The 13866-nt window shown below is 36.0% G+C and overlaps 1 protein-coding gene across 4 annotated transcripts; it reads left to right on the top strand.

Annotated features, from left to right (window-relative positions):
• The first annotated feature begins 1096 nt into the window (after positions 1-1096).
• LOC109098270 (ELAV-like protein 1-B) lies at positions 1097-12504 on the top strand. 4 transcript variants are annotated; one of them, XM_042767022.1, is made up of 8 exons: positions 1097-1272; positions 1848-1913; positions 4706-4768; positions 4902-5082; positions 9403-9506; positions 10286-10439; positions 10528-10753; positions 10916-12504. In XM_042767022.1, exons 2-8 carry the CDS (start codon positions 1878-1880, stop codon positions 11238-11240), a joined length of 1089 nt encoding a protein of 362 aa, XP_042622956.1. In that variant the 5' UTR covers positions 1097-1272; positions 1848-1877; the 3' UTR covers positions 11241-12504. The 4 variants fall into 4 exon arrangements, with proteins under 4 accessions (XP_042622956.1, XP_042622958.1, XP_042622957.1 ...); XM_042767023.1 differs by having other exon boundaries at positions 1098-1272; positions 4905-5082; XM_042767024.1 differs by lacking the exon at positions 4706-4768 and having other exon boundaries at positions 4905-5082.
• The last annotated feature ends 1362 nt before the right edge of the window (positions 12505-13866 follow it).

The following is a 13866-nucleotide window of genomic DNA, read 5'->3' on the forward strand; positions in this document are numbered from 1 at the left end:
TAAAATATAAAAAAAATATACAAAAAGTATACTATTTTTGATATCAGTAAGAAGAAAAGCATGTTTTTACTACTGTAAAATGATCTAGGATTGTGTTTAGTATATAACTAAAATATACTAAAAGTAATCAAATGTAATCAGTTACATTATGTTCATAAAGTAGTTACACTGCTTATGTAACTTGGGTAACTTGTAATCTGTAAATTATTACATTTCCAAAGTAACTTCCCAACACTGTGTATGAATAATATTAATATTTTGCACTTTAATTTATGTTCAACTGCAATCCGGTGTAGATTCTGTTTATGTTTGAGTAGGAGTTTCCATGTTTCCAAGATTAATAAATCATGCTATCAGATGCTTTAATAGGAGTCTAAGAAATGCTATTTATTGACCTCAGTATTCCTAATATTATGTCCCTAATTGGCAGCAAAAAAATAAATAAAAAACATGTAAGACACTAAATCTGTAGGCCAGTGTACAAAAAAATAAAATAAATAAATAAAAAAAAAAAAAAAAATGGAATGGACAATATTTACTTATTTCCTGACGTGCTAAAACATGGTTTAACTGATGTTAATTCTGAATTTTTTGGTCATGATTTTTTTTTTTTTTTTTGATCATTAAAAGTTAAAAATACAAAATTTATAAGTTAGTGTCATATTCTAAATATGTCAAACTGATTACATAAAATTGTCAAATTTACATAAAATTGATTACATCTTTATCAAAAAGAACAACAAAAGTATATAACAATTACAACTTTCCCACTTGTGTGAAACCCACTTTACAAATTTCAAACTTAAGAAGAAACCACTTACAAAATGATAATAATAATATTAATAAATTCATAGGCTAATATGCATACGGTTTAACAATAAAAATTTTTTAGGCTGTCGCAATTTTAGGAGGAATGAGGTACAGATTGATACAGACGTTAGATGTGTTTAAAACTACCTATATTTCATGCTGTTTTCATTTATATAACCGATGTTACATAATAATTCAGCTAACATAATATATCGGTGCAAATAAATAAATAAACTGGCAAATGTGGCAATGCTCTAAAAAGGTGGTGCGGTGTTTCATCGAAGATGTGCTGAGACGAGCTGTGCCTCCGCAGCATCTCTTCCTCCAGACGGGAGGAGGTGTGGCTTCACTTCCGCTTGAGCGCGCGACACCCGGAGTCGGTAAAGCAGATCTCCGCTTTGTTCTCCACACGGTTTGTGACTCGCTCTACCACAACGGCGGTTGAGGACAAAGGAAAAGAAGGTATGTATATTTGGGTTTGAAAATTATGCCATTGTTATGTTATAATCTGTGATTTTTTCCTTATTTATTTTTATTTTTTTTTTCAAATGTGCGCACTGCACGCTCTCGAGCGCGCGCTGTTAGCTTCAAAACTGGCGGGCCTCAAAAGAGCTGCCTGAAGCGTTGAGAGTATCATAATTTGTAAAATGTGTTTAGCTAATAATGAAACCAATCTATGTGTGGGTTATGGTGCTATTACAATGTTGTTGTTTTTTTATTATTTGTAACTGTTCGCGCTGTCTGTCTGCAGCCTAGCTTTAGTATGGTTAGCCTAGCCTAGCATCCATGCGTACGTTTAGCATTTAACGTTAGCTCTTCATTGTTTTGCGCTTGTATTTGTTTGTAGGGGATATAAATCGACAAGTAGACGTAAGGTTTTTTTTTTTAGTTTTGTTCCTAAGCTTGTGAAAACACTGGGGGAAATATTGAAGTGCTGAGTCTGAACCTATTGATATACGGCTCGAAATAAGGCAGCGTTTAGTAGAGAATGTGCTTTTATTGCAAGGCCACTTACGATTTACTTTATTCTTTTTCAGACTAAGATTTTGAAGCTGTAAAGTGTCTACATGGCCGTCAGAAGAGGACACATAAGGTATTTAAAAGTAAGTATTTATAATCTACTTTTATTTCTATTTCTTCAGTGAAATGGTGAGTTACCTTATAACAATTCAATATTCATATATGAAGAATTTTATGTTTCCCTGAACAATCTTTGTTTTGGTTTATTGGGTTGTTTATTCATTTATTCGATTGATAATTTGGAAGAATTGCAAGTGGTTGTACGCAGGAATGTTAGTAAAATAATATATTTTGGTTATGGCCAAAATAGTTTTGGAGGGCTGAAGTTATTGACTAAAACAGTGATGTTTAATTAGCGCTTCTCTGATGCGTTTTGACAGTTTCAGCATCTGTTTTATCCATGCAACAGTGGCATCAGCCAAACGTTAGCGTTGAAGATGCACTTCACCATGACCAAAAGTAAAAAGTAGAAAAAATATGTTCAGCAAAAATATAAAAAGGTGGCTTGTTGCTGATGAACTTTACTATTACTGGTTAGCAGACCAAGTTTGAACAGCGCAAATTTAATTATAAAAACTTAATCAGTTTACAGCTAAATGAAAACTTAAATTTTGGATTTGGTAAAAAAAAAAAAAAAAAACGTATTTTAGTATTTGATTATATTAGTTTCAACTTTATTAGTTTTGTGCGTGGTATAACAGGGCTCCAGACTCATTCTTCTCAGTTGGTCGCTAGGGTTGGGTATTGTTTGGGTAATTTTAACAATACCTGAACCGAAAAAGCTGGGATTCGGGTGCTTTCACTTCGAATTCAAACTTTAAAAAAAAGAAAAACAAAACCTGAACCGAAAGCTGGGATTCGGGTGCTTTCACTTCGAATTCATGATCTTGTTGTCCTGTTTTACAAGAAAAGATAACTGGCTGTTTTGCTTGCATCTACACACCTTTCGCTTTTAAAGACTAAAACAAAAGATGGATTCATTGTTATTCTTAACCCTTTAACACTGTCAATGTAATAAAATAGAAATATAATAGAACAAATTATTGATATGATGTTCTGTGTTATGCAACAAAGCATTGGTTTTAGTTCAGACAATGGAACAACTTCATCTATGATCTTGTGCAGTTATGATCGCGTTACTGAGTATAGCTAGCATTCAGTTGATTTTACCCTAACTGGGCAACTCAACCGAGCGGTCAAGCACATTTTCTAAGGTAAAAACAGATATACATTTTATCACTATGTTTCTGCCATTTAACTAAATTTACTGTTAGGAGGTCTGGAACATGAAATTTTTGATGTTACTTGTAGCTAGTGTTTGAAGAGAGGTGTCACGTCAATACATTGCTGGTATTGTCGTGACTTCAGCAAAAATATATTTTTATATATTTTAATAATATATTTACTGCCCAGAGGATATAATTGGCATTACACACACTATTCAATGAAAGGTTTAAGGACAAATGGCCAAAAATAGGGTTTGGCGAGTTTTAATTACAGTAATTTGAATCGCAAAAAAGGTCAACCGTGCAGTTACAATGCACATTTAAAGGGTTCATTAAAAAGCACAACAACAATAAAACAGTAAGATACTATGACAAACTAGCTTACAAAATGTTTAATTACAAAAACGAATAAGATAAGGGATGGCATACACCACATGCTGTATTATATACCGACTTATAAATTACAGAACGTTTAGCAAACGCTGAGGAATCAAATGAAAACTTAAAAATAAGAGAGCCACATAGTGTAACGTGATGTAAACAGCAAAGATAACAAGCTTTTCAAAATGAAAACAAAAAGAAAAGTAAAACTAAACTTGCTGTTGGTGACAGTGCTTGCATGTTTTGTTTTGTTTTTCTCCCACAAGAATACCAACATGTTGACCTTCTCTGGTTTAAGAAGCAGTCCTTTACTTTAGCTTGAAAACCATCCATTGTTTCCTCAATATTCAAGTAATTTTTGCTGCTCGCACCTTCGTGCTTGTGCTGATGTGGCGAGTATAAACCAGGCTCTACGCTTTAAGCGCTGCACAGTTCAAAACATAAATACAGAAGCTGATTCAGAATAAGCACCAGATTGTCAAAGTTTTTTTTTTTTAGAAATAGCCTTTCCACAACCAGCCTTGTAGGGTGCAAAGTTTGTAGACTTGAAAGTTGAAAGCTAACCTCTCCTAGGTTCACAAAACTGTCATGTCCATAAAATGCGTTGCACAAATTCGGACATCTGGGTTGTGCTGTTCTGTTGTAAATAAATCTTGACCAATGATTCCTTATTGCATTTACTTTCAGAAGGCCAAATAAAGTGTTTTTACTCTCACACAGAAACACACAGCGTCTCCCTGACATGGCTGCATCAACACTACTGCGGTTCCTGAAACCACGTCTTCTTTCTTTGCATGAACATTTGGGCGGCATTATGCAAATATTTCCACATAGTGACGTAGACATGGGGGCGTGTGTGTATGAAATGTTTTAGCCCATTCTGGATCAGCCTTCTCTTTTAGATAGAATAAATCCTTTTGTGAGAGACTTTGAGCATTGTAACTCTGCAGATCTTATGCATGCACAAATAGCTACATAACACACTAAAGAAAAGGAAAAAATAGAAATTGCATCATATGATCCCTTTAAATATAATTATTTTAAAATCTTGCAGTCACACCAGTGTGACCTCTAAAAAAAAAATTAGTCGCACCAGGAGGAAAAATGCACGCAAAATGCAACTATTTGGTCACAGTCTGGAGCCCTGTATAAATATAAATGCCAGGAATTAAAGTTAGCAAAACGTGTATATAGTGCAAATAGCTATATATTGCATGGTGTTATTAGGTCTATATTTATATCATGTTGCAACTGATTTGTTGCTGCAGGTTTGTGAGGTTGAGAACCAGGGTAATGACAGAGACTCACACAAGGGTGCCAGCTCAGTAAAGGTAAAATTGGCCATTATTTTTGTGTGTAGACAAATGTCAGATATTGTTGGTCATTCTACTTGCATTTCTTTTTTAGGTTTTGGTCTACCAGTATAAATTTGATGGTTTGGTCATAATGCATTACTTTTTCTGACAGGAAGTATACGACATGCCGAATGGTTACGAGGACCACATGGGCGATGAGCCGAGTGATGCAAAAACCAACCTGATTATCAACTACCTGCCCCAGAACATGAGTCAGGAGGAGCTTCGGAGTCTCTTCAGCAGCATTGGCGAGGTGGAGTCTGCCAAACTCATAAGAGACAAGATGGCAGGTACGTCTCAACACAATGAAACTCAAATAAACTCCATTAACAAAAATTCAAAAGTCAAGTCAAGTCAAGTCTGCTTTATTGTCAATTCTTCCCACATGTACAGTACATACATACAGAGAATCGAAATTTGCGTTACTCTCAGACCCCCGGTGCATACAGATAACACTAACGTAGAGCCTAAAAATCTAGGTCAAATCTGTATAGATAAAACTATACAATAAGGGAATGTAAAAAAAGGACATAATAGAAAAAAATAAAATAAAAATAAGTTAAATAAAAGCAGTTTTCACAGTTACAATATATAAATTTCTATATAATTTGTTTTCATAAGATCTTGTTTATATTTCCAACATTTATTTATTTTTTTTGTTTTGTTTTTATGGTGAGGAATATTTTATTTTCACAGTTACAAGTTTTATAGTTCTATATTATTTTTTATATATATATTAGGCAAATCTTTGATCTTCTTTTGACCACTTCTTGACCACTTCTTTTGACCTGACAAGCTTGGGTTAGGATTGTGGCAGGTTTTCACTGTCCACTGTGGTATGTTTTATGCTCCAATAAACATTTTGCTCACATTTTCATTTGGTTTATTTTTCCCCCCTCTGTTTGAAAAGGTGTAAAGATGGTACTAGTCCGGTTCAATATTGAGCTTTTGATTAGACTTGAAGTCCTCCCACGGTGTGCTGAGTTTTGATTTGACTTTGAAGTCAAGCACATTTGTTTTTCTGTAAATGTTTTCTTGGTGTGGAGCAGAGTATGTGAGCAGAGTGGAGCGGCAACAATTTCCCCTCCGCACTCCCAAGCATTCAATAATCACTCGGTTCCAGCTCTGTTCAGGGTTCACCATTTTCCACTCCTCTCTCAACTGATCAGAAACACCCCTCCGCTCCATGACGAAGTTTGCGGCTAAAGTATTTTAGTACTTTTTGAAATCACAAAGTTGTGTTCATAAATTATATTAAACTAAAAATAAATAAATAAATAAAAACAATACCAAAAGAATAGTTTTAATGTGGTTTATTGGAACAGTACAATTAGCTGAAGTGTATATATATTAAATTGGCACTTTTCCACTGCACAGTACAGTTCTGTACGGTTCACTTTTGGGGTGTTTTCCACTGGGTACAGTACTTGGTAAAAAAAAAATTTATTATTTTTTTTTTAGTACCACCTTGGTTGAGGTTCCAAGTGAACCGTACCATTACCAAAATGTGATGTGTAAATTCCTCTGATCACTGATTGGCCGGAGAGTATCGTCATTACCTGTGTCACTGACACGAGACACAGCAGAACTCCTAGATTTAAATCAGCATATCCAGCGCAACAATAACGACATGTGAATAATCCTGCCCAGTCTAAAGCGGCACTAAACTGCAGTGGAAATGCAAACCGGTCTGAGCCGTCCATGCGAGTCATACCACGCAGTGGAAAAATGCCAAATGACTGTTTAACTCGCTTGTCTGTGCAGCTCTACTATGTCGAAGCTGAGGGTTTTAGTTACGTTAAAAACAGAAATAATATGCTGTATTTTTTTTTAAACAAATTACATCATTTACAATTCAGTTTTTAAGCTGATAAATCACAGGACAGCATTGACAATAATATTCTGCACTCCTGAACGTTCCTGTGTGCATGCAATCTGTACGTTATGTGCGAGCTTGTGTATTGTGTGCATGTGCAGCAGTGTACCTGTACTATAAACTGTTTATAACGTGAATTCACCCAATCAGTATTGAGTATCCACATGCTAAAAATAAACATGCTTAAGATATGACCTCCCGCACATCCATTGCTGTCATTATGGGTGCTTTCACACTAGCACTTTTGGTGCTCACCCGGGTTCATTTGACGTCAGAGTTCGATACGTTTGGATGAAATGCTGAACGCTGACAGTGAACACTGTCTTCCGAACTCCGGTTCGAACCAAACCTGAGACCACTTAAAAGGGGTGGTTGAGCTCTGTGTGAAAGCACCCTATAACCTTCACCTTCTTTCCTATTTGAGATCCACATATGTTAAGCTAGCTAATGATGTTTAATGTGTGAATTCTTGATAAAATGCAGTTATATAATGCACTGTTGGCATTAATTGTGTTCGTGATGGATTGCTCTCAGAGAGAGTGAAAACTGTCAAAAACGCCACTCGTTCCAGTCAATAATCATGCCGCTCCCACTCCACTTCACTCACATACTCTGGTGTGGCGATTGCAAAAACTTTGACATTTTTAAAAATTCGACTTTTTTTTTTTTTTTTTTTTTTTCTAATGATGTGGGCATCCTGTCGTGTTCTTAGCAAAGTGTATTAGCAAATGTTCTTTATTTTTTGTTGTTGTGTTTTTGTTCTTTTGGCTGTTTTCCTATTGTTTTTGAGGACAATTGTCAATTTCCAGTTGAAATGTGGAGTACTTGGAAGAGACCCAATAGCCTCTTTTCCACTGTTGGGCCAGTGCGAGCTAGTGCTTTGAACAGGCTGGTCAGGGCTAATAGCCTCGGACCTGTACCACAGAGGCTAAAATCACTGTCGGGCCAGAAGCTCCGCTGCGCTTCACTAAAACAGGCCCTTTACACGCCTCTCACGAACGACGTCACACAACCCCATCATTTCACCAACAAAGAGAAGTTAACAGAAAAACACTTCCAATAAGGGGTTTCGAAGTTAACAGAAACACTCACACACACACACACACACACACACAAACACACAGAACTAATAAGAAATAAGTCACTGGAACTAGCGCGATAACAAAATGAGCAGCCGTTTGTTTGCATGCTTTAAGTATTTAAATCCAAAAGAATTGATGTTTTACAATAATAAGTAATACATTGATTATAATTAATTAATTTATCAGGATTGAAAAATTAGTCACACAGAAATATAGCGGTATGAAAATAGCCTACCTGCTTATTCAGTCGAGTCTGTAGGTGTTTCTCAATGTCAAGGAAGGATCCTCGGAAGCCAGAATTTCGAGGATGCTACGTCATCGACATCTGTCGAAGGACTGTTCCAATGTCGAGGATCCTCGGAATTTCAACCAAGGACTGAGTCCGTTGTTCGGAAAATATCCCATATACAGGAAAGGATGCATATGTTGCATTCGCGCTCTCAAATCACCCACAATCCTATGCGCGCAGCTTTGCTATCTTGTTCAAAAAATTCAAAAATGTCGGACGTTAGCGGGGTCGAAGCGTTAACGGGGCAATATGCTTTCAATATGTATTTACGTTACCAAACATTTGTTATAACTGTAATAAATATAATAAAGTTTAACGTTTAAATGCCAGTACAAATTACTACAGTATTGATATTATAAATTATACAAATACAAATTACGTTATTGATGGCTAACATTTTTCAGTGCCGAAAGCGGACCTTTTTACTGACGCAATGACGTGCACTTGCTAGCCTGTTCCATTTACGTGTTCTCCAAATGCTAAAGAGGAGCCTCACCTAGCCTCTAAAGGAAGTGACTTGGAAGGACCAGTCCTGCCAAGGAACTAATTTTAATTTTTGGGTGAACCAACCCTGTAATGCTGGTGTTATAGCTGTTAACTTTATGAAATTATCCGAGGCGCTGACGCTCTCCAGACGCAGAGAAACTCCGCCTTTGTTCATAACCACTCCTCTAGCCCCAGCTGGCCCAGTTTGGCCCAAGGTTTTCATTGGGCTTTAAAACCTGGGCCGTTAGCCCCGAGGAAACACAGATGAAGCACGATCAAGCACCAGAAGTGACAGTAGAAGTGCGACTGGCTCTGGCACGCACTAGCATGCCCGCTTTTGGCCCGACAGTGGAAACGCGGCTTATGATGACAGTCTGGTGCCATCTTGATGCATCTGCCATTAGCTTTATTTGACTTTTGGGAATGGTTTTTATTTTTTATAAAAAATTATGATGATGTAATGTACATTCTATATTTTTTTCTCTGCCCGCAGCATCCCACTATCTATGGAATTGAATATACTTAAAAATATAATGTATAATTATGATGATGTAATGTACATTCTATATTTTATTTAATTAAACGTTTATAAATGCCTACTAATGTTTTTTGTCTGTACTAAGGTATAGGGTTTTTTTTTTTTTGAAACTATTCTATGAACACTCTTTGGTGTTTGGTTTTTATTTCTGTGTCCTAACAGTTTTCTTGCCTGATGTCAAAACTTTGTTTTTGATGAATATGTAACTGTTTTTGTTTTACAACTGTCATTCACAAGAATAGCTTGCATTGTTTCTTTTGTGCAGCGAGAATAGTCTGCAGGATGTGGACGAACGTTTGTTATTTTTATTTTGTTTTTTTTCCCTTTTGTTTTCTCTAGGCCACAGTTTAGGGTACGGATTTGTTAACTATGTTAACCCTAATGATGCAGAAAGGGCAATCAATACACTCAATGGCCTGAGACTACAGTCTAAAACTATCAAGGTAACGTGCAACAAGGTGTTTTTGTATCCATGTGTTAAATTATAGATGCCATGTTGGTACACTAGACTCAAAGCAGTAAGGACAGTGTTCCAGTCCTGCCTGCTTTCTGTAAGGAATGAACAACTTCATGAGTTTCAACAATTGTTCCTTTTATTTTTATTTTCTTTTCTTTTCTTTCCTTTGTTTATTTTTTTTCCTGACATTTGTTGTCTCAAGACCTTTGCTCTTATAATCTGTATGATTGGCTGTCTTTGACTTAGCATGGTTTAATTTCGGTGCAGAATTATACTGAAGTCAGTGACATTTTTATTTTGGCGTTCATTTAAGATCAAAATCTGCTATTTTCATTTCTCTTGCGTGGTTGTGGTAGTCATTTGCTTGAGTATGACATTGTGCCGAACAAAAGCCCTGTGCTGAAGTCCCAGATATTTATTTTTGTTTTATTGTTTTTGTTTTGTTTTTTTTACTTTTGAGCATTGTAGTTTAATTCAAATTGAAAGTTTTGTCTTTGTTTTTTTAGACATAGGCTGTAAAAACAGCTTCATACCTATATGAAGTACACAATAGTAGTCACATTGTAGTCGTTTTATTTTTCTGGGTTTGTTTTTATTTTTATTTCATATGTGAAACTCAGATCTGAGGTTATGCTTTGGATACACAATGGAACTACATAGTTTCATCAGTAATGGGGGCAAACATGATGACTTCTTACATTTTTCTTTTATGATGGATTAATGAAGTGGTTTTTAATGCAGTTTTTTTTTTTTCCATTAAATTAGGTCTCATATGCCCGGCCAAGCTCTGACAGCATCAAAGATGCCAACCTGTACATCAGCGGTTTACCCAAGACCATGACACAGAAGGATGTAGAGGACATGTTTACCCAGTATGGGCATATCATAAACTCCCGCATACTGGTCGATCAGGCCTCTGGTAATAATTCTGTCCTGCACACTGCAATTTTCCATTTTGAATGTATTCTGGGTCTCAACTCATTTTGGGGGGCTTTCTTACCTGTCAGGTCTGTCGCGTGGAGTTGCATTCATTCGTTTTGATAAGAGGTCTGAAGCGGAGGAAGCCATCAAGGATCTTAATGGGTCCAAACCAGCAGGTGCCTCTGAACCAATCACAGTGAAGTTTGCTGCCAATCCAAACCAGACCAAGAATTCCCAGCTGCTCTCTCAGCTGTATAACACTCAATCCCGTCGGTTCGGTGGACCTGTTCATCACCAGGCACAGCGCTTCAGGTGAGACAGCCAAACACACTTCCTGTAGTTTTAATGTTGTCCATCATTCTGTATGTTGTCATTTTTGCATCAGATATTTTAGATTATTGGCTGTTTGTGAGAGAAGCTTTTGTAATAAAAGTTTGCATATAAATAAAGGGGATTCATCTCTTGCTCTGGCAGGTTTTCACCCATGAGTGTTGACCACATGAGCGGCGCCTCGAGTATGAATGTGTCGAGCAGCTCTACCTCTGGATGGTGTATCTTCATCTACAATTTGGGTCAAGATGCAGACGAAGGCATCCTGTGGCAGATGTTTGGTCCGTTCGGCGCGGTCACCAATGTCAAGGTCATCCGTGACTTTAACACCAACAAATGCAAAGGGTTCGGGTTTGTTTCCATGACAAATTACGAGGAGGCAGCAATGGCCATCGCCAGCCTGAACGGATACCGCATGGGAGACAGAGTCCTACAAGTGTCGTTCAAAACCAGCAAGTCTCACAAGTAAAGGGACTGGTGGTTATTTTTGTGTTGTAAGAGAACCTGAAAGAAGGTTTGTTCTAACGATTTCAGTTATTGTTGACTGTCTACATAAACATACTCATACATTTGTTTTGGGGTGAAATAAGTGATAGTGTTTTACTCTGGGGGTTAAGAAAAAAAAAACCCTGGACAATTTAAAAAGTTTAAGCTATATATCTGAGTTTTTTTGGGGTGGGGGGGGGGGGGTAAACTGTTATGATGCCTTAAAGACTTAAAGATATCATGGCATTGTTGCTCTTTCCTTCTAATCCCTCTTCCCTTAATCACTCTGGACTTTTTGGTCCCGTTTTCTTAATTATATTATATTGTGAAAGCTTTTAGCTTTATTGTCAGTACAAACTACACATCCCAACCTCTAGACATTTGTAAATAGTGACTAGTCCCATTCTTCAGTGCTCTTGCTCACCCATCTGTAAGGTAAAAGAAAGTTGGAAGGACCAAAGAACTTGGAGTGTAAAGCCTATGCCTTTTAAGTGTTTTAGTTTTTCTGTTTGGAAGGTAAATCTAAAACCGCAAGTATTGTCATCTAGGATGTACTTTTTTTTTTTTTTCTTCTTTTCCCCACCGCAGTTTGCATTGTTTTTTAAATCAAGTTATTTTTTTATTTTTTTTATATTAAAGTTTTTTTTTTTTTTTGCATTTAACAGCATGTTTCTTTTTGTGTTTTGTCTGTCTTGTTTATTTGGAAGGTGGTTGAAAGGAGCATTTAAAAAAATATATATTTTTCAAGATCTTTTTAAGCGGCATTGAATTCACTCCCGACATCGTGTTAAAGGTCTGGGACGTTTCTGGATAAATTTGAGTCTGATGGGAGCAGAGTTGTAGACACATGGCTGAAAGTTGTAAGTCTAGAATTACACATTTGCTTGCGGAATTTACATTAATAGTGCATTTTAATGTAGTGTTTTATTCTGTACTTAGTGTATCCTAAATGCAGCTTTGTACATTTTAATGTGAAATTTGAAACCTCTTTTTGAGACCTTTTCATGTAAAGCCACACAAAGGTGAAGAATTGTATTTAATTGTTCACAAGATATCACACGGTACTAGTAAACATCTGGTTTGCAGATCAGCACTATACTTGTGTGCATGTTCATTTGTCGGTAAGTTTGACATCAGTAATTGTACACGTCATACTTTGGGTCTCTACTAGAAGTGTGACCTAAAGTCTTGTAGCAAGATGTTCAATGTCTTTCATTCAAATAAATGCCATTGTTTTGTTGTAAAAATGTATTGTTACTTTTCATGATTTAAAATGTATATCTAGAGTTAATAGTTAAAAAAAGACTTCCAGTTAGCTTAATGTTTGGGTGTTTATAATGGACCAATTTTGAAGAATTAATTCTGCTTTCATTTGCTGATTTTCTTCACCAAACCATCTACATTACTACATTATCTGAATTATATTGTGTTGAGTTCTGTCATGTTTGAGTGCAGATGTTTAAGTATAGATGAACAGACTTAAAGAATTTGATTAGACTTGTGGAGTATAACTGTTTCCTTTTAGGAATCTTGTGCATAAGTCCTGTGAACTCTTTAAATCATGAATACAGTATAATAGTGCGTTTGCAAAACCTGTTGGTTAAAAAAGTTAACACAAAGCTACACTAGCATCCATGCAGTCATGAGGTTAAACTGTCTGTCTGTCTGTCAGACTCAGTGTATGCAGACAAATTGTCAATAAAATTTTAATAGAGAAAAATTTTGGTACCAACAGTATCAAAGTTGTTCTGAATTCAGACCCGGTAGCGCCCTCCAGTTTGACTGCAACAATCATTACCACTGCATACTTTGTTTCCTGTTCAGTTGTTAGGGTTCTATTAAGGTGAAGTTTTTTAATGGCTTGCTTTAAAATGATAATTTCATGAATATCCCTTATTTTTTATGTGCATGGTTTCTGTGGGTCGCAAAAATCCCAATTCACCCTTTCACAAATGAATAAGTCTCCAAATCAGAGCAAAGGGTCTTAAATCGATGAAGTTATGGCATTAAATGTTGCAGATGTTTTTGCATTGCAAAATTGAATCTTTTGTCTTGTTTTCAAGTACAAATATCTAAACATCCTTGAATCAAGATATATTTATTTGAAATGCAATTTAAGTATATTAAGTCTTGCTTTCTTCTAGTTCATACTAAAGAACAAATATTTGTCAATGGGGAATGAAAGTAGTTTTTCTTTGAAATTAAATTTTTCTGAGCCTATTGGCAGATATTGGTTCTTGTTTTAATCAAACTCACTTCATTTTGATCAGTTTCTCAAAAAACACAACTTGTTTCATTTTGCTTGTCAGTATATTATTATTTAAGAGCCTTTAGACATTTGCACTGGAAAACAAGACAAATACAAAGGATGAACATTGCTTACTGCAGTGTGATCAGAAGGTACAATAAAAGTTATTTCCATGTTTAAGTAATGGAGCTCTGTTGGAATGTGTATTTTCAAGCTTTGAAGTGTTAGTGAAAAATAAAGTGCTAATGTGCATTGTCTGCTGCTTAGACATTTACACTTACATAACACATTGATGTGTGTTCCCTTTAATTTTCTTGCTCTTGGGGTCTTTAAATGGTTTTAAACCTACCCTTAAAAAACT

This window comes from Cyprinus carpio, chromosome A11, assembly GCF_018340385.1.
Source record: "Cyprinus carpio isolate SPL01 chromosome A11, ASM1834038v1, whole genome shotgun sequence".
In the NCBI taxonomy this organism is placed as follows: Eukaryota; Metazoa; Chordata; class Actinopteri; order Cypriniformes; family Cyprinidae; genus Cyprinus; species Cyprinus carpio.

Excerpts from the sequence above, each read along its gene's own strand:
- LOC109098270 (XM_042767022.1), top strand. The coding sequence starts at position 1,878 with ATGGCCGTCAGAAGAGGACACATAAGGTATTTAAAA. Across the intron at positions 5,083-9,402 it reads CATAAGAGACAAGATGGCAG|GCCACAGTTTAGGGTACGGA; the intron begins GTACGTCTCAAC and ends TGTTTTCTCTAG. Across the intron at positions 10,754-10,915 it reads CACCAGGCACAGCGCTTCAG|GTTTTCACCCATGAGTGTTG; the intron begins GTGAGACAGCCA and ends TTGCTCTGGCAG.